Here is a 27,552-nt window from a genome sequence, read left to right on the forward strand (position 1 = left end):
GGGACCTTCAGGAGTTGGGTTCGAGAGGGAGGAAGTTAGGTCATTGGGGTGTGCCCTTGAAGGAGCGCTGGGATTCCAGCCCCTGTGTCTCTTTTGTTTTTGCTTCCTGCTCACCGTGAAGTCAGCGGCCCCACCGGCAACGTGCTCCTGGGCCTGTTCTGCTTCTCCAAAGGCCCAAAGGCAACCATCCAACCGACCGTGGACTGAAACCTCTGAACCGTGAGCCAAGATAAATCTTTCCTCCTTTTAAATTGATTTTCTGAAGCATCTGCCAGTGCCGAAAAGCCAACTAACACATGCACCCTGGCTTCTTTCTCGCCTTATTTACTCCTTTTGCCCAACTCCTGCTGTTCTTGCAGACCTGACGGTGACAGTGTTCTTCCTACGGCGAGAATCAGGAGATAATATCTGCCCTCACGCCCTAGTAATGATCCTGTGAACAAAGTATCTCCTTGTTAGTTCTGGATTTTCTTTATTTAATGGGGATCTGGGTATGTGTCTATCAGTTCATATCCATCACTGGTGGGGGGGGCTACTTCTGACTTCTAGCTTGCCCTGTAGTCATGGGCAGGGGTTTTGGGGGAAAAATGAGAAAGTCCTTGATCAAATGAAACACAGGGCTGCCCTATGACCAGGCTGAGGACGTGGTGTGGCTGGTCACTGACTCAGGGGCCACAGTGGGTAAGATGAGGCACATCTAAGAAAGCCAACTGTGATGGAGTGTGTGTGTGTGTGTGTGTGTGTGTGAGGCAGAGGTAGAAAGCCAGTACTGAAAAATGCAATCTCATTTTGGTGAGAGAAAGAGACCTGGCGCTGCCTGAGGCTCCCTCCCACCCCTCTCCATCCTTCCCTGCTCCTTCCCAGGACTTGACCCTTCCTTCATCTCATCTTGAGAGCCCTGGTTGCCTAGCGCTGCTGCCTCCCACTTTACCCTTCCTGAGTGTCCCCCAATAAACCTCATCGTGTCTCATCTCATCTGCTATCTGTTTTTTTTTTCTTTCTGATATTGGGGAATTGAACTCAGCGATATTCTACCTTGGAGCTACACCCCCAAACCTTCTACATTTTTTTTTTTTTTTTTTTTTTTTGCAGTACTGGAAAATAGAATCTAGGGGCATTCTACTTCTGAGCTACACTCCCAGCCCTGTTTTTTATTCTTTATTTTTGAAACAGGATCTCACTGAGTTGCAGAGAGTATAAGAAGTTGAGGCTGGCCTCAAACCTGTGATCCTCTTATCTCAGCCTCCCAAGTACTGGGATTACAAGCATGCACCACCACCATGCCCTGCTTTCATGCAGTCGCTGCTCCTCAGAAAATCCAAACTGACACAGACGGCAACGGCAGAGGTGGAGGGAGGCAATGGTGGCACTCCAGGAAGTTAACTGTGCCAACAAAGGTGGAACAGGAGAAGTCTGGTGAAGAGCCTGGGGCTGGGGACACTTCCTTCCCACGGGGCTGGGGACACTTCCTTCCCATGGGGCTGGGGACACTTCCTTCCCACGGGGCTGGAGACACTTCCTTCCCACGGGGCTGGGGACACTTCCTTCCCACGGGGCTGGGGACACTTCCTTCCCATGGGGCTGGGGACACCTCCTTCCCACAGGGCTGGGGACACCTCCTTCCCAAGGGGCTGGGGACACTTCCTTTCCATGGGGCTGAGGGCACTTCCTTCCCACGGGGCTGGGGACACTTCCTTTCCCTGAGGCAGAAGGTACAGGGAATAAGATTGCTGTTATGAGATCTTGGAAATCTCTTTTTTCAGAGGGGACTAGGGAGCTACTGTAGGTCGTGAGTGATAGTATACCAGTATTGGGAAGAGGTTTCAAAATGTATTAATGTACCAGTATTGGGAAAGAGTTCCAATTTTAAAAATATATCTTTTGTAGTGAAGAAAGCCACAGGCTGTTGAAAGAAGGCCAGCAGATTTCTCCATGGATAATTAGCAAAAGAATAGAAGGAGCCTACGGTCTTTTTACATTTCTGAAGAGAGGCGGAGTTCCTCAAGGATGGGAGGAAATCCCAGATCAGGGATATGCAACTTAACACATCTTGGGAGTGTAACAAAAGGTGTGGAGGTCTGTGCTGGAAGACAGGGCTGCCCCCCTGCCTGAAGGGGGTAGATCTGGCTGGGATGGAGACAGAGCAGATACCTGGGCTAGGGCAGCATATCTGCATATCAAAGAACCTGCTGCAGATTTGGTCAGGATAAGAACACTCAGCATGCAGGGACTTTTGGTGAATTCCCTCGAATCACTCCCCCTGTGCCATTTCTGAATGGCAGGGGGCTTTAACTGTCTTCTGTATTTCTATCTTTTTAATAAACTTCTTTAAATCTTCAGCAAGAGTCCGGGCTGATGTGTATTTATCCTTAGCTCAGGACAAGAACCTGTGCTTTTTATCTTTATGTGGTTTTGTTGGGGGAATTATTTCTCCCCGCACACACACCCCAACATATTTTGCCGTAACAACAGTGAGCCATTATCAATTGATCTGTGCAGTGAGAAAAGAACACAGTGCTGAGATCAGTGGTCAGGGCTCAGGTGAGACTCTGAGAGGGAGGAGCAGAGTGAGGCAGAGTGAGAGCTGCCAGGCTTCGCTGATGCCGGGCTGGGGTGACAAGAGGAAGCCATGCGAAGTGGCCCAGCGCCAGCCCCGGAGCCTGGGAGGCTGCTGGTTTTCTGAGTGGGAACCCACTAGAAAGGACCAGTGGCAGCCTGGAGGGGCTCAGGGCCTCTCTCAGGAGCGGGTGGAAGGCCCGGAACTCCGACTCAGCTGCCAAGTGGCTCTGTGACCCGGAGCAAGGCACTTTACCTCACTGTGCTTCACTTTTCTCATTTTTAAACTGGGCAGAAAAACAGCATTTCTCTCCTAAAGCAGGGTGGGGGAGTGCAGAGCGCACAGAGCAGAGTCCAGACTCCTTTCAGCTCGTGGCCCCTGCCTGTGACCTCGCTGAGCAACTTCTGAGAGGAGCCCAGCGTGTCCACAAGGCCTGTACCATCTTCTTGGGAGGGCACAGGCTTCAGAAACGGCCCTCATGATGCCCAGAAAGCGCATTTGCATTTTCCCTCCAGGGTGCAGTGCTGTGCTAATTCATGCACCTACAGGGTGCATCAAACCCATGTAGGACATGCAGTGTGCTGCACACGTTCTAAGTGCTTTACCAATATTACCTCATTGAATTCTACAATAACTCTGGGAGCTGGGTGCTGTGACCTCAGGTTATTTTACTGAAAACTTGAGACAGTGCCAGGCAGGTGAGTTGACTGGGGACAAGCTTTTACCATCTTTGCATTCCTCACCTTTGGTTTGCCCTTCTGTAGACTCCTTTCACGCCACTCCTGGCTCTGGTGAGCTCATCTATGTGGACCTATCTACTGACCCTAAACTGCTGGCTTATTTTTAGTTGGGTTGAACAGATGGGAGGACCAGCAAGTGGCCAGTCAGAGCGAGCTGAGTGTTTATTTCTTTGGCCTCTATCTTTCCTTCCTTCCTCCCTTCCTTCCTTCTTTCCTTCCTTCCTTCCTTTCTTCCTTCCTTCCTTCCTTTCTTCCTTCCTCCCTCCTTCTCTCCCTCCCTTCCTCCCTCCTTTCCTTTCTTCCTTTCTTCTATACTGGGGATGGAACCCAGGGATATTCTACCTCTGAGCTACACCCTCAGCCCTAGTTTTTATTCTTTACTTTGAAACAGGGTCTCACTGAGTTGCAAGGGCCTCACTAAGTAGCTGAGGCTGTCCAAGAACTGTGATGCTCCTGTCTTGGCCTCCTGAATGCTGGGATCCTAAGCGTGTGCCACCACGCCTGGCTTTCTTTTTCTTTTTAATATACTTTTCGTGGTGCACTGCAGTTACATATCATGTTGAGGTTAGGTGTGACGGGAGCAGGCATGCACACGGCGCGGGGTGGGCTTTCCTCCAGCTCCGGCCCCGCGCCCTCCCACCCATGCTCATACTATTGAAATGTTATTGTTCACTTAACATATTCCTCCCCAAGCCCCCTTCCACAGATCCCTGCTCTCTCTCCTGGTTTATCTGAAGCCCCTTTTGTTTATTTTCTCTCTTGCTTCCACATATGAGAGAAGACATATGACCCTTGACTTTCTGAGACTGACTGATCTCACTTAGCAGAATACTTTCTACTTCATGCATTTTCTTACAAATGACATAATTCTGTTCTTCATGGCTGAGTAAAATGACGTTGTGTGTATACCACTGTTTCATAAGCCATTCAGCTGTTGATGTGCAGGTTGTCTGCGTGCTTCTGAGAGCCAGGACTGCTGTCAGTGGCCTTCTCTGTGAGCCCTTCCTGGTCCCCAAAGAAGGGTTCTGTGCAATCCCTTCTTGGTTTCCAATCACCCTGCTCAGACCTCTGCAAATAACCCCTCACCAAATGCTCCCAGTTTCTGGTGTGAGCTGTGCATTCTTTCCTGCTTGGACCCTGACTGAATCCCCAGGTCTACTCAGCCCTTGTGTGGCCTGTGACTCTGGGGCTCACCCTTGGCCCAAAGGAAAAAGGGTGCCTACCTGTGGAGTGTGATATTACGAGACATTTCTAAAAAAAATCAAATGCATTGCATTTGCAGAAGGCTCTCATTCAATGCAGCATGACTATGTGTACGTGAAGGGGAGGGGGTGAGGCCAAGGCACCAGGAATGGAGGATTTCCACTCTGTCTCTCTTCTGGCTCACAGATATATTTGATGAATTTGTTTTTAAAGTCAATTATTATCAAGCCTTGTAAAAAATCAGATAAATTCTAGGAAACCCAGACTTAGGGACTCTCCTGGACGCCAGAACACTGGAGGGCCTGGGCTGACGTTCACTGCAGGGTGGTCACGGCACAGAAGACCCCCGGGGACAAAGCAGGAATCCATTTTGTCACAGTCCCTGCCACTCTCTGCTGCCTCTACTGTAGCCATTTATGTTTATTTTCTCATCATGCTGGTACCATTGTTTTCATTTTTCTTATTAGTCTTGACTGGTTCTACTTAGATCCTGGCCTGATTCCCACAGTCCTTTGAGGAAAATATTTGTTCACCAAGTTCTACCCCAAATGCCTAGGCTGAGAAAGAAAGAGGCTTAGGATTGCTCAGTTCAGGCAGCAGGAAAGATATTAGGAAAGAATTTAGGTGGCAAAAGGAAATGGGCAAGCCAGGTGTGGTGGTGCATGCCTGTGAGCCCAGTACTTGGGAGGCTGAGACAGGAAGATCACAGGTTCAAGGCCAGCCTCAGCAACATAGCGAGACTGGCTTCAAGCCTTAGTACCAAAGGGAATGAAATGGTACAGAAAGCATCTTACCCCTGTACAGTATGGACTGATCTCCAGAAGAGAAGTGTGCACCTCAGCGGTTGCTTTCAGTGCAGTTCGCTCTTTGCATTTGTGACAGTGCATTCGAGCAGATGAGCAAGTAGCACGGAAGAGTCCACTAAAGGTTTATGAAAATTCTTGCGGGGGAGGGGAGCATATAATATTGAGAAAATGTCCTCTTTCCCTCCCGCTGCAGGAGAAGTGATTTTACTGGGAACCTTCGTAGGAGGCTGAGTGAGAGCAGGAGCTCCTTCTGTGGGCTCACCCGAGCTAGGAGAACGGCCAGCAGGGTGCTCACAGGACTGCTGTCTGGCCCAGGCACGCTGAGGATGGATGCGATTCTCTCCCTCGCTTAGAGTACATTCAGGAAGCAAGAACTATGCCGGAGGGATTGCATCCCAAAAGGCAAAAGGAATCTCTAAAGCACTAAATCAATATTTGATAAAAGAGGGAGAGTAAAGAATCATCTTACCGACTTCAAACAGCGTGGTGGCGTTAAACTCCTCGTTTCCCGCAAGCAGGCTTACTTCGGTGGCAGCTGTCCTGAAAGTGTCTTCAATTCCTAAGCAAAGACAAGAGCTCATTTTCTCCCTGGTTATATGGAAAAAGTCACCCCCTCCCAAATAAAAAAAAATCCACCTGAACAAAGCCTTTTTTGTATTCATTACTATTCTAGGCAGAAAGCTGCCAACAGAGGAAACAGTAAAACGCAGGTAGCAGCGCATAAAATATATTAAAACCCCAGATACCATTTGCAGCATGAAATCAGATCCAAATGTGCGGAGAGTCCTCGGGAACTTGCTTGCGAGACGCGGGGATGAGGTTTGGGCTGTGAGGGACACATCCTCGCGGCTCTCAGGTGGCACTGGGGTCTCAATTTGAACCATAGAGTATAGTGGTTGATACCTTGTCTTCAGTGCCCGGGTCTAAATCATTACTAGCTGTGTGCACCTGGGGCAACCACTTCCTCTTCATGTGCCTCGGTTTCCATTTCTCTAAAATGGGGAGTGCTAAAAGGCACCCTGCCCCCACAGAGTGGGGTCAATTCCATGAGTTACGTGTACAGAAAGCCTCCAGGGCAGTAGGGCAGGGGTGGTCGCTGGTGTTTCTCTGAGGAGGCTCAGTCTGTAGTCCAGGACCTGGAGAGCTTTCATGATCTAGGACTTTTAGCATCGCTGTTGATGGTGCAGAAGGAGTAAGCTGAGCTCTTCATTCCTTGCTCTGAGGAACTGAACCCAGCTTGTCATGAACTTCCAAGCTTCCTCTGCCTCCCTCAAAAGGGCCCCCTAACCTGCTTTCTTACAAACAGGAAGTCTGTGCAAGCTGAAGCAAGAGGAAAAGGAAGGGGCAGAGGCTTAGGAGACCTTGGTGGGTGAGCCCTAGTCTCCCTGGTGGGCAGGACCTGATTTCCTTTAAGTGGCTTCAAAGATCTTATGTGTGGACCCCCAGCCCTATTTGGAGGCTTGCCCTACAGGTGCTTTTACACTGTAATCACTGCCAGGCAGGGAGACCTTGCCCTCTCCATGATTCTGAGAATCAACAAACCAAATAAGGAAAGAGGTCCTGCAAAAGGAAAGCTCTCATGTTCCAAGGGAGCCCTGGAAGCTGGAACCACCAGGTACAGAGAGGCAGAAAGGACAAGGGAGGGCAAGGACAGATGGGAAAATGAAATGCATGAATGGGGGTGTTGGCTGCATTCAAGATGGAGGCAGAGGAGAGCTTTCCCCTGCCAAGAAATCTGGATCTGTGCCACCTTGGGTCTGGATGGCATTAAATGCTGTCCGTATCCGTGTGCAGCTGAGCATGATCTCCTCCTTCCTAGTGGAGGAAAGGTTAATGGCTGAGAACAGGGACTCTGAAATCACACTGCCTAGATTCAAACTCCGTATCTATCACTTGCTGCGGGTCCTGTGCCTCAGTTTCCATTGGTGCCAAATGAGTATGATAATAAATACCCACCCATTTCATTATGCTTTTGTGAAGATTAGATGAAATAATACACATAGAATCATGGAAACTTGCTTGATACTTAAGAACACAAAACTCTATTTTTTCCCTTCAACTCCCTCCTCCTTCCTCTACCTTCTTCCCTCCCTCCTTCCTTCCCTTCCTTTCTTTCCATGCTGGGAATCAAGCCCAGAACCCAGTGTCACTAGGTAAGCTGAGCCAACCACAGAGCCATCCTCCCCATCTTATTTTTTTTGCGTCATCTCCTTATCTCCATCTTCATCATCACCTTTATGTTTTTCTTCATCCTTTCCTTGTCTTCCCTCCTCACATTCTTCTTGTCCTTCTCTTGTTATTCTCACATGTCCAAATGCCACCCACCCACAGACCTTGACTCAGCTCATTCTCATGGGCAAGGGAAAGGCCAGGAAAGCCATCTTGACCGTGGCTCCGTTTTGAAACCTGTATGGCTGACATGGAGCCAGAACCACCACTTCTAACATTTCAGCCCCATTTTCTACGCCTGCCCTTTCGCTAATATGCAGCCTCATTCCAACCGACCCTCTCTCCCTTTGGAAACCCCTTTGTGTGTCCACTTCTGCTTCATTCCCAGTGTCTCTGGGTGTCTACGGGTAGAGGAAGGAAGCTGGGGGTGCAGAGACAGATTTTCTGTCTTTGAAATTTCTTCAGAAGAAACCATTTGGAATGTGTGGGTTTCTGATAGGACCTAAGATACTATTGTAGGCTGACTGTCTCCCTGGCAATAGGAATACAGAGTAAAACTACAGTCTAGGAGTTGGTAAACTTTTGTGTAAAAGGCCAGAAAGCATATTTTTTGGCCTTGTGGGTCGCTTAGGGTCTTGGTGGCTGCTGCCTCTTCCTCCTCCTTTTCAGCCCTTTAAAAATGTACAGGTCTGAGCCAGGCGTGGTGGCGCACGCTTGTAATCCCAGCATTTGGGAGGCTGAGACCGGAGGATCACGGTTTACGGACAGCCTCAGCTACTTAGTGAGGCCCTCTGCAACTCAGTGAGACCCAGTTTCAAAATAAAGAATAAAAAAGTAGGGCAGGAGGTGTAGCTCGGAGGTCGAATCCCCTTGGGTTCCACCCCCAGACCCGCAAAAAAAAAAAAAAAAAAGTACAGGTCTTCTTTATGGCCAAGTAGAATTTATTGTGGGTATAGACCACATTTTCTTTATCTACTCATCTGTTGACAGACACTTGGGTTGGTTCCATAATCTAGCTATTGTAAATTCTGCTGTTATAAGCATGAATATGCATGTATCACCATAGTATTTATAGTATAATGTCCCTATTGTTTTGAATTCTTTAGGGAAATTACCGAGGAGTGCTACAGCTAGGTCATAGGGTAGTTCCATTCCTAGTTTTGTAAGGAAGCTCCGTCATGAGCTCCATAGATGGAACTAGAGAATATTATGCTAAAGAGGTCAGCCAGTCTCAGCCAGTCTCAGAAAGTCAAGGGTGGCATGTTGGTATGTTTTTTTTTAAAATATATATATATGGAAACTACAAAGAAAACAGTAAACAAGAGACTTGAAGTAATGTGGAGAGATACAAGTAGACTAGTGGAAGGGGATTGGAGGAAGGCTGTGGAGGGGAAAAAACGGGACTGGGGAAGGAAACGGTTCAAATAATACTATGGCCATACATGAAGGTATTACTACCAATATCGCTAACAGTGTGTGGCAGGGAGGGGCAGGGTGCAATGAGGAAGGAAGTACATCAACATCTGTGTGCGTGTATGTCTGTATCACACTGAATCTCATTCTGATGCATGACTGCAATGCACTAATGAAAATATTAAAAATGTATGGGTCATACAAAAGGTCAAAGGCTGGTCTTGGCTCCACTGGTCAGTTTGATAACCACCATTAGAGTCACAATGACTGCTCACTCCCCATACGGTCCTTCACCACATCTGCACTTAGTTTAATTTCTAAAGCACTGACACTGCTATGGAAAGCCATGATTACATGCTAAGTTGCCCAGTCTGCTCCCCGGGGAGCCCTGGGGATCTCAGGTACCGCCGGCAGGGATGGCTGGGAGGATTTTCTACAGACGACTGTTGACCCTTCATCCCAGCTTCTTTATTATGTCATAAATGTCTGGTTTTATGTGTCTCTTCAAGTCATAATGAACCCACATCAAAGGCGCAGCGTTACCAGAGTCCTTCCTCTAAATTAAGGAAGTACGATGTGGCACTGTCCTTTAGATCATCAGCTGCTCTGCTTGTGTGTAAGACTCGAAAAATCCATCTTTTTGTGCATCACTTATCTCTGCTCACTTATTTTCTCGTCAAAAGTTTTTCTTTTTGGAGGTGCTGGGGCAAGTGTTCCACTACTGAGCTACAGCCCCACCCTTGGTCAGAAGTCTTAACCAGGGAAATGGCTATCTTTTAAAAAGACAATTGTGTGTGTGTGTGTGTGTGTGTGTGTGTGTGTGTGTGTGTGTTGCTAGGGATTGAAAGCAGAGTGTTCTATCTTTGAGATATACCCCAGCCCTACTTATTTTTATCTTGAACTAGGGTCTTGCTATTTGCTGAGGCTGTCCTTGAACCCATGGTCCTCCTGCCTTAGCCTCCTAGGTATTGAGATTGTAGGCATATGCCACCATGCCCTATTTAAAAAGACAATTTCTAAATGTTTTTAAACATAAATTGAAAGGCTTTCATCTGAACTTGCATCCACAGCTTATGGACTTGCCTGGGCAGTTTGGACGGTCACAGGTCCTGGATTCGGTTGCAGTGCACGCGTAGCCACAAGACCGGGTCCGTTTCTGGTTGCCATTCCCACAGGTGACGCTGCAGACAGACCAAAGACTCCAGTCACCCTCACCGTCTGTGGAATCTGGAAGGGAGCCAGGGAGACGGTCAGCAGCCTTGCCCAGAGAGCCCCTAACTCTCCCGTCCGGCCACCTGCCAACTGGCCACTTCCATTGTTCTCACTGTTGGAGGGACCAGATGCCAGTTGGAGCCAAAAGGCTTACAGCTCCAGGGCTTGATTTTCAGGCTCAGCTATGTGCAGACAGGGAGGTCTGGGTACTGTGGTGATCAGTACATGGCTGGGACCTGACCCCTGGAATGTGCACAGGAAGTGCTCACTGAGAAAGCGTACCTTCCGCAGAACATGGGGTGATATGGTGGGCAATTTCCAGAGGTGACTGTCATCTGTTTCTTCCCTATGTGTGTGGGGGGAGAGAGTGAGAGAGGAAGAAGAAGAGGAGGAAGAGGAGTAATAAGAAAAAGAGGAGGAAAAGGAGAAGGAGGAGGAAAGAGTGGAGTGGAGGGGAGGGGAGGGAAGGTAAGAGAGAGAAGAGGGGAGAAGGAATCTGGGCTGGCCTCGGCCATATGACCTGGCAGCTTTCATTTTTTGCTATGGGGAATCCAGTCACTATGAAAGCTCAGGCTAAACCTGCAAATTAGAAAATCACCTGTATATCTGGGCATGGTGGCACATGCTTGCAATCCCAGCATTCAGGAGGCTGAGACCGGAGGATCGCGGTTCACGGACAGTCTCTTAGTGAGACCCTCCATAACTCAGTGAAACCCTGTTTCAAATAAAGAATAAAAAATAGGGCAGGGGATGTAGCTCAGAGGTCGAATGCCCCTGGGTTCCATCCCCAGTACCACATACACACACACAGAAAGAAGATCACCTGGAAAACTACAGGGACACCAGACATGTGAGCAAGGCTTTTTTTGATCAGCAGACAGCTGAATGCAGCTGATGCTATCAAGACTGAAAAGACTGCCAGCCTCTTTACTGAACACTAAAATCCTGAGCTACTAAATTTTGACAAATAAACTACTGTTGCTTCTTTCGTGTGTGTGTGTGTGTGTGTGTGTGTGTGTGTGTGTGTGTGTGTACACTGGGGATTTAACACAGGAGCCTTCTACCTCTGAGTTAAACTCCTAGCCCAGTTTTATTCTTTATTTTGAAACAGGATCTCACTAAGTAGCTGCGGCCGGCTAAAAAACTGACATCCTCCTGTCTTAGCCTCCCAAGTACTGGGATTACAAGCATATGCTACCATGCCTGGCTATCTGCTCTTGTGTCAAGCCAGCAAGTCTGGCTGGTTTGTTATTCGGCAGTAGATAGCTGATACACTAATTATGAAACTAGAAATGTCCTTTGAGGTCATTACTAAACCTGCATTCAGTGAATATTAATTGATCCCTCACTATATAGCAGGCATGATTCTAGATATGTGGGATACAGCATTAAAATTTTTTTTTTAAAGATCCCTGTCCTGGTGGCACTAACATTTTAGTACAAAAAGGAAGTCAACAGTCAATAAACATAAATGTGAGTAATTTAGATACTATGTTAGAAGTCAATGAGTGGTGTGGAAAAAGAAAAGCAGAAAAGGTGTGTGTGTGTGTGTGTGTGTGTGTGTGTGTGTGTGTGTGTGTGTGTAGGGGGATGCCGGGAATGGGAGCCCTGTGGGAGAAGTCTGTTTATTAGCAATACTGACTTTCTCTCATCAGAAGTAAAGGAATGGCTTGGAGAGGTTGGGGACTTGTCCAGGGTTATCAGAAAGGAAAGCTTGGGCTCTCCTAGCACTAAGCCCTTGACTCTTTTTGCACCACCTCCACTCTGTGATCATTTTCCCTGGTTTATCCACATCCTCCAATAGCCATGGGGCATCTTTGGGTACCAAGCATGGGGCTGCAAGCATGCGCCTCGCAGGGAAGTTGTCCGCTTCATTCCTTCATAACAGGTCATGGTGATTGTGATGATGTGGGCCTAGCAAGCATGGGGTTCACACATGTCTCCCCATGAACTTGGGTTCCTAGCTTCCTCCCAGGCTGCCATTTACATGGCGCCCACTCTGAACACTCCTTGGGCAAACACTAAGCCCCTTCTGCTCCCTGAGCAGAGTCAGTACGAATGTGTGCATATGTGTATGTGTAGACATTTCACAGTTGCATCTTTCCATAACTCAATGGAGATTTTTCTGTTACCTCACCTGCTCCCAGAGACCTTGGCCATTTTCCTTCCTTCCCCCCAAATACTTTTTTTTCTGAACTTTTAATTTCTTTTAAAAATGGTTTTTGCTGGGCGTGGTGGTGCACGCTTGTAATCCCCGCGCTTGGGAGGTGGAGACAAGAGGATCATGCAGGTTCAAAGCCAGCTATGTTGGCTTAAGAGACCCTGTTTCCAAATAAAATAGGTCTGGGAGTGTATCCCGGAGGTAGAAGGGTTCCATCCCCAGTACCACCAACCCCCCAAAAAACAAACAAACAAACAAACAAACAAAAAATGGTTTTCCAACTACACAGCCTAGGAGATGTTTGAAACTGTGAAACTGCTACTTCCGTTTAGGGAACTGAGTCTCATTTCCCGGCATTAGCATCCTTCATGTCTACCCTCTCTTATTAGACATCCACCCAGTACAAATGGAGACACCAGGTTCTTCCAGGGGCAGCAATCACTTAGCAGGGCAGACGCTGCTCCTGCTGGGACTTTTGTAGTCTGGGATGTCTTGGCAATCTCCCAAAGGACACAAGAGATATGCCTGGAATGAAGACACAACGGTGTGCTTGTTGGGTGGTGCCCCCGGGTGCTGCGCTACAAGCTCATGTACGCATGTGCATCCCCTCCTGTCCCCCGCACACAGCAAGGCCAGGCTTTGCTATAAGGAACCCAAACCAGATACAAATAAGACTAGAATGTTATTATACTCATAAATAGAGAAGTTAGGTAAGTTTAAAGAAAGCTTATTAAGTCATACAGGTGGAATCCACAGCACCTGCAGAGTGGGTATCAGCCCAGGACAAAATCCAAAGATGGATGTCTGGGGAAGGGGAGGGAGGGTGGGGGGAGCGAGAGAGCTCACCAAGTACTGCGTGCATGTATGGCCCTCTCACTCAGAGCTATACCAAGACGTGAAATTACAATGTACCAATAAAAGTGTGTTCAAAATAAGCCGGGCGGTGGCGCATGCTTGCAATCCCCGTATTCGGGAGGCAGAGACCGGAGGATCTCGGTTTGAAGACAGCCTCAGATACTTAGTGAGGCCATTTGCAAACTAAGTGAGACCCTGTTTCAAAAATAAAAAAGACCAAAAAAAAAAAAATAGTGCTGGGGTGTAGCTCAGAGATACAATGCCCCTGGGTTCCATTCCCAGTACTGAAAAAAAAAAAAAAGTTAAAAATAAAATGGGAGCCAGGCGTGGTGGTGCATGCTTGTAATCCCCGCGCTTGGGAGGCTGAGACAGGAGGATCGCACAGGTTCGAAGCCAGCCTCAGCTACTTAGTGAGGCTCTCAGCAACTTAGTGAAACCCTGTTTCCAAATAAAAATATAAAATAGGTCTGGAAGTATAGCCTGGAGGTAGAAAGCCTCTGGGTTCCACCCCCAGTACCACCAAAAAAAAAAAAAAAAAAAAAAAAAAAAAAGGACTAATAGTAGTTACTTAAAAAAAATGCAAAGTGCTAAGGGGTGTTCTGCCTGGCTTCACAAAAGCAAAGTGGCCTCAACCATCCAGACATCTCTTGCACCCTTTCCTCTCCATTGAAGTAAAATAAAGAGCAATTTTGGGGAATTATCTCTAAATGTTGAGATGTTTAGCATTAGCCTTATGATGAAGCTTATGTTGGTATCTCTCAGTAAGGCTCGTTTCTTGCTTTCTTTTCTTGAATCTAAATGAGAAATGCTAATACTGTGTCAGATGATAAGAAAACTGATGCCCATAATTCCTCTCTCTATGTCCACTCCCTTGGTTACCTCTCAAGCATGCTAATCCCAGGCCGGGTCATGTGACATGCTTTGGCCAATGGGACAGTAGCAAATATGATGTAATCGAAAGCTTGCAAAATGCCCATGCAAAGACTTCCCATCCCCACATCAAGAGTTCAGGGCAGGCTCCTGAAGGCCAAGGGAGGAGGAGGAGAGACCCTGGCTATCTCGGCACGTCGTTGTGAACAGGCCACTGGAAACCGTCGAGCCAAGCCAGGCCTGCCCAATGAATAGCACAGACACCCCACACACTCGAAAGGGAGAACTGTTCTTTAAAGTTGCTAAATTTGGGGAGCAGTGCTGGGCATGGTGGTGTGTGTCTGTAATGCCAGTACTTGGGGGGCTGAGACAGGAGGATCACGGGGTCGAGGTCAGCTCAGTAACTTAGCAAGACCCTCAGTAACTGAGTGAGACTCTGTTTCAAAATTAAAAATAAAGGGCTGGGTGTGTAGCTCAGAGGTAGAATGTACGTGGGTGTGATCCTCAGTACCCTCTCCAAATTGGGGGTGTGGTTCCTTAAATAGTAAAACTATTACAAGTACACCACAAAAATCCCCCTAAATTGTGCTCTCTAGCCAGTTTTTAGACTCTGGAACCATCAAGGATTTATTCTTCCACTAAGCTCACAAAGCTGTAGTTTTTAGACATTTTTTATATGGATTCCTTAAAATTACACACAAAACTTACAGTCACATGATTAATCATTGCTATGGAGGCTAGCAGTGAATGAAACAACTCCTAGGAAAAGCATGCCTGCCAGCTGTACCCTGGAGCCTCCATCACACACGGTCCAGACCAGCATCCCAGCGAAGATCTTGGGAATTTCTGTACATTTCAAGCGGTCAAAGGACAGAAAAGGAATTTCTGATTGGGACCCAACTTTGAGGGTGACAGTCCTGTCTGCTGTAATAAAACAAACTTGTTCTTATTTGCTCACCGACCAGAGTATTGCCCAGAGCAGAAAATGAACTTCAGCTGCAATCATTGCAAAGATAACAGGAAAAACCAATTCCTTGGAACATTTATATGGTATTTTCACAGCCCCTATCTGTAACATCAAAGAGCAGTGCGGTGGGCTGAGAGCTGGCTTTCAGGGAAGCCATTTGGAACCATAAAGTAGTCCTTTCCCAGGGTCAGATCACTAGGGTTTTGTGGGCCGGCAGAGTGTCTGGTGGCTGAGCTGACCTGGGTCTTGACCTGGACACTGGCACATGGGTACCAGTTAGCCTGGATGGCAGTGACTACACTTAACTCCTGCAACACCCTTGAGAAGTAGCTGGGAACATCCTTCTTTTATGGGTGAGGAAACGGGCTCACAGAGGACAAGTATTTGTTAAGATCACACAGCCCAGGCTCAGCAGAGCTGGGATTAGATCTGTGTTCTGTTTGCTCATCCTGTTCTCCATCCTGGAGTCTAAAAGCCTTGATTCTGAGCCTTCTTTAAGGCACTCATTGATGAGGCTATAATTTAACATTATAAAGAAAAGCCCATTTAAAAAAATCATTGTGATTTTTTTTTAAGTACTGGGAATTGAACCCAGGGGCATTCTACCTCTGAACTACATGCCCAGCTGTTTTCAAAATTTGTTTTAGTTTGAAACAGGGTCTCTCTGAGTTACTGAGGCTGGCCTTGAACCTGCCATCTTCCTGTCTCAGCCTCTTGCTACACCTGGCTTGAAATCTTCTATTAAAAAAGGACATGGCCAGTTACGGAATTTCAATGAGCTGGGCTAGGACCTAGGTACCAATAAGCAGTGCCCACCTAATTTCATTAACAACGATTTTGAGAATGGCCTGCTACCATTAGATAGAGAAGTATATATTTAGATTCTCTTTGCCCTGAATACCTGGAGTATCTACACAGGACAGATTTCAAGCACACACTCTCCACAGTTGAGTGACGTATGACACAAACACATGTGTTTCCATTATACCAATGAGGTCTATTTTCTGCTATATATTTAATAACTCCTCCCCATCCTATAGCTACCATTTTGTTTTATTTATTTCGTCTGAAACTTGTAAACTCTCAGATGTAAAAATGTTCCTTTCTCACAAACATTTCAATTCTTATTTACAATCCAAACTTCAAAAATCTATCTCCTCACCAGGTGTAGTGGTGTATGCCTGTCCTTCCAGTACTTGGGAGGCTGAGACAGGAGGACCGCAGGTTTAAGGCCAATCTTAGCAACTTAGCAAGACTGTAGAAAGCTGCTGGGTTCAATTCAATCCCCAGTAACACACACACACCACACACACCACACACACCACAGAGAGAAAAAATAAATAGAAATAAATCTACCTCAGCTGCAGCAAGCACTGAGATACAGTGACTTGCGCTGCTTTGCTATTGCACAAACCTCATGTTCCAAGGTGGTGGGTTCTCTCCCTGTAAGCCCACCCCCAGCACCCACATAGGAATACATACTGAGAAATTGCTCCATAATTTCTTGTTGGTTAAACTAAAAACTGAATTCTCAGCTCGTCCGATGCTGTTGGGAGAAACCTGGAACTGTTGTGAGAAGTCGTGGCCACTGGCTAATCCTGCTCATACCACAGAGAGTCTGTGATCCCAGACCAGCTTCCCCTGGGCTCCTGAACTTTCCCTGTATCTACTGCATTCAAAGGTGCATTTTATAAGACTCCAGGCTATTTGTAAGTGCATTAACATCTGTGGAGCACTGCTTTAGAGGTGCAGAAGGGACAGGGTTTTCTTATAAAGTACAATCCTGATATCTTGTCTAACGTGGGGGAGTTACTAAGAGAAACTCCCAAATCCATGAAGACGGGAGCTTCCTGATGGCCCAGGACGCCTGAGACCCTGGCACAGGGACCTCCACGGGCACCCCAGGTTTGTAGCTGGGTGAGGAAGAAAGAATTTTCCCCAGAAGAAGCAAATCCTATCCTCAAGACTGAAAGCACAGTGATGTTTTACAGATTTCTAGCCAGGTGTGAGGGCACATGCCTATAATCGCAGTACGTGGGAGGCTGAGACAGGAGGACTTCAGGCCTAAGGCCAGCCTCAGCAACTTAGTTAGGTTCTCAGCACCTTGGTGAGAACTTGTTTTAAAAAAAAAGAAAAGAAAAAGAAAAAGGGCTAGGGGGGGAGCTTGGAGGCAGAGTGCCCCTGAGTACAATCCTCAATAGCAAAACAAAGCAGGAAGAAAACCTCTCAAAACCAAATAGATTTTCATTGCATCCCGGGTGCTGCTGGTGCAGGTGGTTTGGAGTCCACACCTGAAGACCACGGGTACAGAAGGAAGCAGCTGGCGCCCAGGGTTGACATTTTTTTTTTAATGTATTTTTTTTTTTTTTTTTTTGGTGGTACTGGGGTTCCTGGAAGCCTTTCTATCTCCGGGCTATGCTCCCAGACCTATTTTTACATTTTTTATTTGGAAACAGGGTCTCCTAAGCCAGCGCACGCGGCTACCTTCGAACCTGCGCGATCCTCCTGTCTCTGCCTCCCAAGCGCGGGGATTACAAGCGTGCGCCACCACGCCCGGCCGAGGGTTGACATTTTTTAAACATGCAACCAGGGGATTCTGAGGTCGTGTCTGAGCTCCCTCTTAGAAACAGTATTCTCTCCGGGCCGGGCAAACAGGTAAACCACAAGTCCCGTGTGATTCCCCAGAGGTATCCATAGAGTCTCTGCATTTCTCTCAATGACAAAGGTCTTTTCTTCCCATTCCTGCCTTCCAGTCTAGGCTTTCATATCCAGATCCACTCCACTATCCTAAGGAATGTGCTAGCCTTCCAAACCCCAAGAGAGGTAGAAAAGTATAAATTCTGGGTTCAGATCACCTGGTTGAATCTCTAGTTTTGATCCTCCGAGTCAGGTTAATTTCTCCTGCCTTTATTTTTTCCATCTGTGAAATAGAGTATCTGTCTTGGGAAGCTGCTTAAATAATCTAAATGTATGAGATGTTGTAAGGGGGCCTAGAGCTTGGTAAAAATTATAACTGCTGGCTACTGTCCCCAGTCCTTCCTCTTAGAAATAGACACATTAGACATCCTCCAGGCAAGGCAAAGGTTTTACAAGACTGTCGGCTGGAAGGGGTGTGGATTCTGCTCCCCTAGCATTTGACATGTATTTACATTTTGATATCTTTCCCTTACAGATAATTGTCTCCCTTTGTCCAGAGATGGATGAGAGATTCTCTTTAGGAAGGACTGAGTCTTGCTTGATTTTGGATTCCCAGCATCTAGCTCAGTGTCAAAACCAAGACATCCTCTTCATAAACACTGGTTAAAAAATTAAATGATGTGGCTGAAAGAAAAACTATCTTGCTTCTTTGGAAGTGCCGAGAATCATCGGTTAACGCTCAGAAAGAACTCTTCAGTCTATAACTTGTTTTTCTGTGGAAAAATGGGCCAACGGTACAAGGCATCCTCAGCATCTGCTGTCCACTCCCAAGTTGCTGATGGAGTCTCAGCATCACGGACATGGGTGCACGTGCAAAGCATCAATAATTCCTCCTTTTCCTCCTCTCCTCCTCCTCTCTTACTCCTCCTCCTCCTCCTCCTCCTCCTCCTCCTCCTCTTCCTCCTCCTCCTCCTCCTCTCTCCTCCTCCTCTTCCTCCTCCTCCTCCTCCTCTTCCTCCTCCTCCTCCTCTCTCCTCTTCCTCCTCCTCTTCCTCCTCCTCCTCTTCCTCCTCCTCCTCCTCTTCCTCCTCCTCCTCCTCTTCCTCCTCTTCCTCCTCCTCCTCCTCCTCCTCTTCCTCCTCTTCCTCCTCCTCTTCCTCCTCCTCTTCCTCCTCCTCCTCCTCCTCCTCTTCCTCCTCCTCCTCCTCCTCCTCCTCCTCCTCTTCCTCCTCCTCCTCTTCCTCCTCCTCCTCCTCCTCCTCCTCCTCCTCCTCCCTCTTCCTCTTCCTCCTCCTCCTCCTCCTCTTCCTCCTCCTCCTCCTCCTCTTCCTCCTCCTCCTCCTCTTCCTCCTCTTCCTCCTCCTCCTCCCTCCTCCTCCTCCTCTCCTTTCCTTTTATTCTTATTTTTCATACTGGCGACTGAACCCAGGGGCATGGCATTCTAACTCTGAACTACACTCCCAGCCCTTTTTATTTTATATTTTGAAACAGGGTCTTGCTAAGCTGCTAAGGCTGGCCTTCAACCTGTAATCCTCCTGTCTCCGCCTCTCAAGTACTGAAATTACAAGTACGTGCCACCATACCTGGAAACATCCAAATAGTCTTATAATACATGTGATTCTCCACCAAGGCTGGCTGGATGCTTGTTAAAACTGTGTCCTCTTTTTCTTGGACACACAGAATCCCCAGCATCCTTACATCTAAGTGGGGCCATGAGACCAGGTCTTGCTCCCAGAATTTGAGTAGATGCAGTGTACACCACCCAGTTCAAGGGAGTGCGCGTGCCCTCTCCTGCTCTGGTTAGCAGCTGGTTGCAGAGCATCCAGGGAGAAACTCTCTGGACCTCACCACTGGTAGAGGGAGGAGGTGGAGGGAGGAGGCTGGATCCTTGAGTGGAGCAGGGTCCCCTACCTCGTCTCCCATCTCAAGCGAGAAATTAACTTGTATTATTTTAGGTCCCTAAATTTGGAACTTCAACCCTCTTGCTCTAGAAACAGGGAAACAAGAAGTCTCAATTTAGGGTCTGAAATTTATTGGGGGGGGCTTACTTTGCCATGAACACATGCTACGTGTTCATGTGGATTCCCACGGCCCAATCTACTGTGAATATCAAAAATAGCACAGTTGTCTAGTCAAAGAAAACAGTCATAAGCATCTCTTTTATTAAATTGATTTCATTAAGAATGTTTATAGCAAAAAGTACAAGGAAGTTAATTTGATGACTTTTCTTTTTCTTTGTTTTCTTTTCTTTTCTTTTATGTACTGGGGAATCCTAGGGCATTCTACTTCTGAGTTTACATCCAAACCTTTTATTTTTATTTTGAAACAGGGTCTCACTAAGTTGCTGAGGCTGGCCTGAAACCTGCAATCCTCCTGTTTCAGCCTCCCAAGTACCAGGAGTATAGGCATGCACTTCCACGCCTATCTTGATTTCTTCATTTTTAGAAATTAAAAATAAAGTTTTTTGGTGGGGGGAAGAACAGACAAAAAGAACCCCAAAGACCCTAAAAATCCTCTCTTGGGATAACTGGTATGATTTTAAAATTATAGTCTTTCCGGAAAAATGTGGCTGATGGTGCCTCCTTGGGGCTTCTGCGGAGCAGAGCCTTTATGAGGTATGTCTCAGAGAACACCAAAGCCACATACTGTAAACTGGGTTTTGCTTGGCTCCACATCCTTCAGGCCTCATCTTCCTCATTTAGTCTTCCCTCAAACTATGTATTACTAGGCAGCAAACTCACCATATTCTGGCTGCTCTTTGGTTTCAAGAGTCCGGTGGCCTGGAGCCGGCCGGTCCCACCCCCTGGGGGCGTTGAGGAAGTTGCTGTCATCCGAGGTACTGTCGTACTTGTAGTCCTGGTCCCCGCTGTTTGCCCTCGCCAAAGACAATGACCTCTGCCACCAGGCTCGCCAGTCGGGGGATGGGACTGACCAGCTGGGCTTACTCTCCGGATGCTGGTCTTTATCTGCTTCAGAGTCAGGGCCATCCACCACCTCTATGGTGACCTGAAGAATTCAGAACAGGCCAGGGTCAGTGTGGAGTCAGCAGCCTCCAAGCCGTGTGACCCTTGGGAGAAAGTACTAGAGAGCCCAAAGAAATGGCGGCCGTATCATGAGAGAAGGCTGAGATTGCACGATGAGAGAGACTGGCTGACATCCAAGCAGGCCCACGTGAATTCCACGACTAGATGGAACATGGCCTTGGGCTGGGAGGAAACAGGGCATTACTAGGGTTCCTGATTTACTGATGACTCAGTTGTCGAGAAGCCTTTAATTCAAGGGGTAAACATGTACTTTGTGTGTTCTTGAAGTGATGCAATAATAATTGTAATAAAACCTGACACTGGGCATAACTAACAGGCGCTATTCTCAATGCTCTGCCTAATGAGTTTATTAATCCCCATAGCAACCTCCTATCCCTGTTTGTTTGCCATACCTCCCATCAACGGGTGGAATCCATTTCTCCTCCTTTTCCACCTAGGCTGGCCCGGTGAGTCACTCTGTCCAGTTACATAGGTAGGAGTGGCACGGTGATGGGTCTTAAGGGGTCAGCAGCTTCCATTTTCCTTTTCTTGTACTGGGGATTGAACCCAGAGGTGTTCTACCTCTGAGCTACACCCCTAGCCCTATTTTATTTTGTTTTGAAATAGGGTCTCTCTAGGTTGCTCGAAGTCTTGCTAAGTTGCTGAGGCTGGTCTTGAACCTGTGATCCTCCTGTCTCAGCCTCCAAAGTCCTGGGATTATAGGCGTGGCATGTGCCACCAGGCTCGGGGCAGCTTCCATTTTCCTTCTTCTGGAGTATCCCTACTGGTCTATAAGGGAGCTCAGCTTTAATCACAGAGTGTGTAGAAGCCAGGGACAGAGACAGCCCATGTGGAGGGTATCTGAGGCACCTCAGCTGATTTCCACCTCTGAGGTGCCAGTCACATGACCAGGACTATGGTGGATCCTCTAGCTCCAGCTGTGTCTCCCCCAGGGACTCAGCAAGCATTCTCTGATGATCCCTGAGCAAATTCCTGACCCATGAACAATCCAGTGGTCATTGCTTTAAGTTGTTAAGTTTGGGGGAGGTTGCTAGATAGCAATACGGAGCTTTTTAGTATATAAAAAGGGAAGACTGACACATAGACATTAATAATTTACACAAGGTCCCAGCACTAGTAAGTGGAAGAGATGGGGAGCCTGACTCCAGAGCCTGACTCTTACCAACTTTTGACATTGCCCCTCAAAAGCTAAGTGATAGCCGGGTGTGGTGGCACACACTTGTAATCCCAGTACTTGGGAGGGTAAGGTAGGAGAAATCACAGGTTTGAGGTGAGTCTCAGCAACTCAGTGAGGCCCTCAGCAGCCTAGTGAGACCCTGTTTCAGTATAAAAATAAAATAAGACTAGGGGTGTAGTTCAGAGGTAGAATGCTCCGGGTTCAATCCCTAGTACTGCAAAAATAAAACCTAACCTAAGGGATAGAAGTACAATCTCCTGTGAGGCTGAGGGAGCAGAGAGGTCGTGGGAGCTGGTGGTGGGAGAAATGTAACAGGGTATGCAGAGATATGAGCATGAGGGCCTCGAGACCAGGCTCCCCCAGCTATGAATTTTCACCCCTCCCATAGTCCAGCCCCAGCCCCAGGTCAGAGCAGGTAGTCCTGAAGCTACGGTTAGAACTTGTTCTTTGGATCGACGAAGTCTACTTTGGAGGTCAGTCACAGGTTTTGAAGAATGTAGATTCTTGGCTCTGAGAGAAAATCAATGTAGAGAAACTTGTTTTAAAAATATAATAAAAGACTCACTGGGTTCCTTTGGCCACCACATCGCTCTTGCAACACCCTTTGGATGAGTTATGTGCAAATGAATCAGAAACATGCGCTCCAAGCAATCAGTGCAAGATGTCCTGGGCAGATGTGTTCCCAGTTTTGCCCTGACCCGACATCTGAAGAGTTTCTGAGACCTCTGCCAAGTCACGTGGGGGTGTGCCCATCCCGGAGACAAAGCACTCGTTCCTTTTGTGGAGTAGGGGATTTGAATCCTGCTCATTTAGACATTCAAAGGAAGTTACCTAGCCAGTTGTGGTCCTGGGATGAATTCTTTTGAGGGGGATACTGGGGCCTGAACTCAGGGGCATCCTACCTCTGAGCTATTTTTTGTTGTTGTTGTTGCCATACTGAGGATTAAACACAGGGACAGTCTACCTCCAAGCTACACTCCCAGCCCTATTTTTTATTCTTTAGTTTGAAACAGGGCCTCACTAAGTTGTGGAGGGTCTCACTAAGTAGCTGAGGCTGGCCTTGAACCTGCCATCTTCCTGTCTTGGCCTCCCCAGTACTGGGATTACAAGTGTGCACCACTATACCTGGCTTTATTTCTTATTTTGAAACAGGGCCTAATTTGTTGAGGCTACTCTTAATCTTGCAATCTTCCTGTCTCAGCCTCCCAAGTATTGGGATTACAGTTGTGTGTCACCCAGCCTGGCTCCAGGCTGTGATTTGCCAAGGCCCAGGCACATGGTTAAGAGGTGACCTGTCAAGAGAGTATTACTTAGACTGCAGAAGGCCGATTGCAACTTTCTCCTCTGTTGTGTAGAAGGGCACATCCCATAGCACCACCATTTATCCCGGGCCATTTCCATTACCAGAACCACCATTTAATCTCATAGGTGTTCCTTGCTTATTTATAAATAGGGGGCTTTTAGAGTAATTGCTCAAAAAGAAAAAAAAAGAGAGGGGAAGAAAAGTAACAGGTTGCCTGTCTCGTGTCATTGCTATTTGCTGGGATGGATGGAAGCTGGAGAGTCAAGGTTTCTGGGACCCCCCTGGAGCCATGGAAAGACAGGTGGAGAAGGAAAGCATGGCTAGTGTGGCACAGAGCCAGCAGGGCAGGGACAAGCAGAGCCCAGCCCTGGAGACAGAGCCTTTCTCCTTAGTGCCAGCCCAGACTGCCTGCAGACAGAATGACTGAGGAGCAACAACCCTTCACAAGGCTATTAAGGGTCTTGGAGGGGAGAGGCTGCCAAGAGCCAGGAAAACCTGCAATTATGGTAATAAAATCAGTCTCTGGGTAGGAGATAAGGGGGAATGTGCCCAACGGTTTTGGTATTCCATTTGTATTCAGACTGGAGTCAAAAGGATTGCTTAAACAAAACGTGCTCTGCAATTTCTCCAAGCTGGGAATAAAAACAATTTCATGTTTCAAGCTATTACCGTCAATACGATTTTCCCCCCAAATTACTGCTCACATCCAAACAAAATGTATTTCTTGCCCGGCCAGGCAATGAGTAGCAAAATATGAATTTACTCCAAAGGCTATATCAATGACTAAATCTCAACAGCTTAAAGGTTTCTTTTTTCCCCCTTTAATTTCTTGCCACTGCCCAAAATGAATTACAAAACAAAACAAAAAACACATCTGAGGACCAGCCCTTCCCTACAGTTAACAACGTGGCAACCTCACACTGCTATCAAAAGAAGAAATCTAATCTTGAACCTGAAATTTCATAGGCATCCAATTAAGAAGACAATGAGCATGTTAAGTGACTTCTTGGATGGTAGGGACCAGTTTTATGTACTCCGTTGCTCTCATTCTATTTGCATGCTTTTTTAGTATGGGGAATACTTTTCTAAAATTGTCTTCAACGGTGATCAGTATGAAATAGCTTTTGATGTAGAATGAGCACAGATTTCCAAGCTGATAGAGACTCTAGATCTCCCCATCCCTTCTCATCCTTAATACACATTATTATATTATTTATTATTATATTAATAATAATAATAATAATAATAATAATTATTATTATTATTATTTGCGGTACTGAGGATGGAACCTGTGAGCATTCTACCTCCAAGCTACACCCCCGGCCCTATTTTTTATTCTTTATTTTAAAACAGGGTCTCACTGAGTTGCAAAGAGCCTAACTAAGTAGCTGAGGCTGGCCACGAACCAGATCCTCTGGTCTCAGCCTCCCAGATGCTGGGATTACAAGCGTGCGCCACCACACCCAGCTCTTAATACACATTATTGAAGTATATTGTATACTTGCTTCTTCTGGAAACAAATATGTAAAATACTTGTATATTAGTGGTCTACACCACTAATCAAGATGGTAAAAGAAAGGGAACTCTTTCAAAAGCACCACATTCAACTTTTGGTAGAAACTTCCCAGTTCCAAAAGAGAGAATCCAAAAATAGGTGCTGATTTAGAGAATTCTGTCCAAAGTCAGAAGATGAGAAGAAAATCATATATACCTTAATCAGCTTTCCTTCTTCTAACAGTTCAAACTTAGAAATAGCTGGGCGTGGTGACGCACACTTGTAATCCCCGCACTTGGGAGGAGGAGACAGGAGGAACATGCAGGTTTGAAGGTCAGCCTTGCTGGCTTAAGAGACCCTGTTTCCAAATAAAATATAAAATAGGTTTGGGAGTGTAGCCCAGAGGTAGAAGGGTTCCATCCCCAGTTCCACCATAAACAAAACAAAAAAACAACTTAGAAGTAAACTCTTCTTGCTCTGAAAAACTCTTCCCCTGGAGAAACTAAAATGGCTGAGTCTAATTAATTCCACTAAGGCTGTGGAAGCTAGGAGAACTATCCAGAAATGAGAAGAGTCCTCTTGCTCATTGGTTTCCTTAACCTTGTGAGCTGAGGGGACCAGGTGGGTGTGGGTCAATGTTTTCCACAGAGGGCAATGCTTTCCTCAGGGGTACAGAGAACTCAGGGACATATCTTCAGCAAAGTGTCACACTATCCCTCCTTTCTTGAACACAAGATGGTCTAGGAAGATATTTAATCCCCTTGTTTCAGACCCACTGATGCTTTAAAAACAATGGTGGCATCCCCAGATAACTGAGGAAAATGCTTTGAGATATGCAACAGCATGCTTGCCTGAACATCATTGCCTGTGCTACTCAATTTAGATTTGATTTTCAGGCATAGAAATTGGCTTGGAGAATTCAAATTCCCGAGGTAAACAGCAAGGAAGGGATAGAGCTGGTCTCAAAACTGTGTCTTCTGACACCCAGTTTTTATTTTGGGTGTGGCATTTGGGGTTCAACCCAGGGGGCATTTTATCTCTGAGCTGCACTCCCAGCCCTATTTTATTCTACATTTATTTTAAAACAGTACCTCACTAAGTTGTGGAAAATCTAAGTTGCTGAGGTTGATTGTGAACCTGAGATCTCCTGTCTCAGCCTTCCAAGTACTGGTATGACAAGGTACGTAAGGTATCATTCTAAGCAAGGCACAGAGAGGTTGAGGAAACTGCATGAGGCGATGGAGCCCAAGTCTGGTTCACTAAATGGTGCTACCCAGTTTCAAACACAGGTCAGTCAGTCTGACTCGGCACTTCCCGTCATCAATAGCAGTGCCCCACGCAGTCCAGGCTTGTCTCCATGCTTGTGTGGGTCTGTATCTTGGACACAGACATTTCTTGGCTCTTATTCAGCTGAATCTGCCATTGCAAACTTAATTTGAAGACAAAGGAGGAGGAGAAATCAGATGTAGGAGCACATATGACATTGGGAGCCTTGGGCCACTTTTCTGATTGTATCTTGTGGCACTCAAAGAGCCAGGTAAATGAATATGTGCAAAGAGAAGAAGATCTTTACGTGACTGTTGTTAAGCCCCTCTCTATAGAAGAAAAAAATAGTTTGGCCAAAATAAATACTAATCTCAGTCTGAACCAGAAAACAGAAATATTCGGCTGTGAATAGCTACTGTAATGAACTGATGCCATAAGCCTAATGATGAGTTTATTTTAGAAACTTTTGTCTTTGCTATCTGACCATTGGCTAAAGACCAAAAACTAAGCCAAAGGTACTAGAGTTCAAGTCTAACTTGTCTGGGGGATTCACTTTATTTCCTGAAAGATTTTTTTAAAAAATGCAATCCAGCTTCTTGTATTGTTTTAAATTTAACATGGAGATAAAGTTCATTTCAGGAATTTGAGGCTGTTTCTTTCTATTTTCTGCACAATTGTTTCCTCCGCTCACTTCCACAGCCTGAGGCTAGTCTTCAAGAGGACAGCCTGATTCACTTGGGACAGAGGCTGTGTGATTTATAGAAGTTGAAAATTCTTGACAGAAGCGCGTGCTGGGCTTTTGTTTTGGTACTGGGGATTAAAGGCAGGGATGTTCTATCTCCAAACTCCATCTCAGCCCTTTTTTTATTTTTCATTTTGAAACAGAGTCTCACTAAGTTCCTGAAGCTAGCCTCAAACCTGTGATCCTCTTTTTCTCAGCCTCCCAAGTACTGGGATTATAAGTGTGCACCACTACGCCTGCCATGTTGGGGCTTTTATAAGAATTTCCCACTGTAAAAGCCAAGAAGCCCAAGGGAGGTGGCCCTTTCCACAGGTGCAGCAAGGTCACTTTGGAGAGGTGCAGGCTGATTTTACAGGAGGGAAAAGAGACCCAGGCCCGGGATATGAGCAATACTTCCAGAGGCTACAGTGGTGCTGGGTGCAGAGAGCGGGTGTCAACTTCCTGTTCAGCTCCTTGGCTCCAGCTAGGGATAACGAGGTGGGGCATGATGCATGTTGCCAGGGGAGGAGTCAGATGAGGAAGCCCCTTCCTGGCAGAGGAAGCCCACCCGCTGATGTGCCCCTCACCTGTCTTCATTCTGCTACCCAGGGAGGGAAAATGCTTTGATGACAGTCAGACTGTCTGCTTGGCTGAACTGGCCCCGTGTCAAGCCAGTGGATAGCAACAAAAGAGCAGCGCTCTAAGAGAGGGGTGCGGGCTGCCAACATGGAAACGTCACCCCCTTTAGAAAGCACCTCATTTCTAAAGGACCACCAGGGAACTGGTTTACTCAAGTGCAGTGGGGCATGAGGTTGCAGCTGCTAGTGCTATGCACATGCACACACACACACACACTTATGTGAAGACACAGAACTGGTGCTTCTAGGGGTAGCAGCTGCTTCATTCTTTCTTTGAACATTTTTTTTTCTTTTTTTGGAATCCAGGGCCTTCTAATT

The 27,552-nt window shown here is 46.8% G+C and overlaps 1 protein-coding gene across 1 annotated transcript in view; it reads right to left on the reverse strand.

Moving 5' to 3' along the window:
- ISM1 (isthmin 1) overlaps positions 1-27,552 on the reverse strand; it is a gene marked incomplete at both ends in the record, with an annotated part of 94,043 nt that overhangs the window by 2,685 nt on the left and 63,806 nt on the right. Inside the window, 3 exons of the mRNA XM_080716778.1 lie at positions 5,776-5,865; positions 9,972-10,115; positions 20,332-20,596. Coding sequence (XP_080572904.1) covers positions 5,776-5,865; positions 9,972-10,115; positions 20,332-20,596 — 499 coding nt within the window. The remainder of the gene's footprint in view (positions 1-5,775; positions 5,866-9,971; positions 10,116-20,331; positions 20,597-27,552) is intronic.

This window comes from Muscardinus avellanarius (genome assembly GCF_963383645.1).
Source record: "Muscardinus avellanarius genome assembly, chromosome: 19".
NCBI classification, from domain to species: domain Eukaryota; kingdom Metazoa; phylum Chordata; class Mammalia; order Rodentia; family Gliridae; genus Muscardinus; species Muscardinus avellanarius.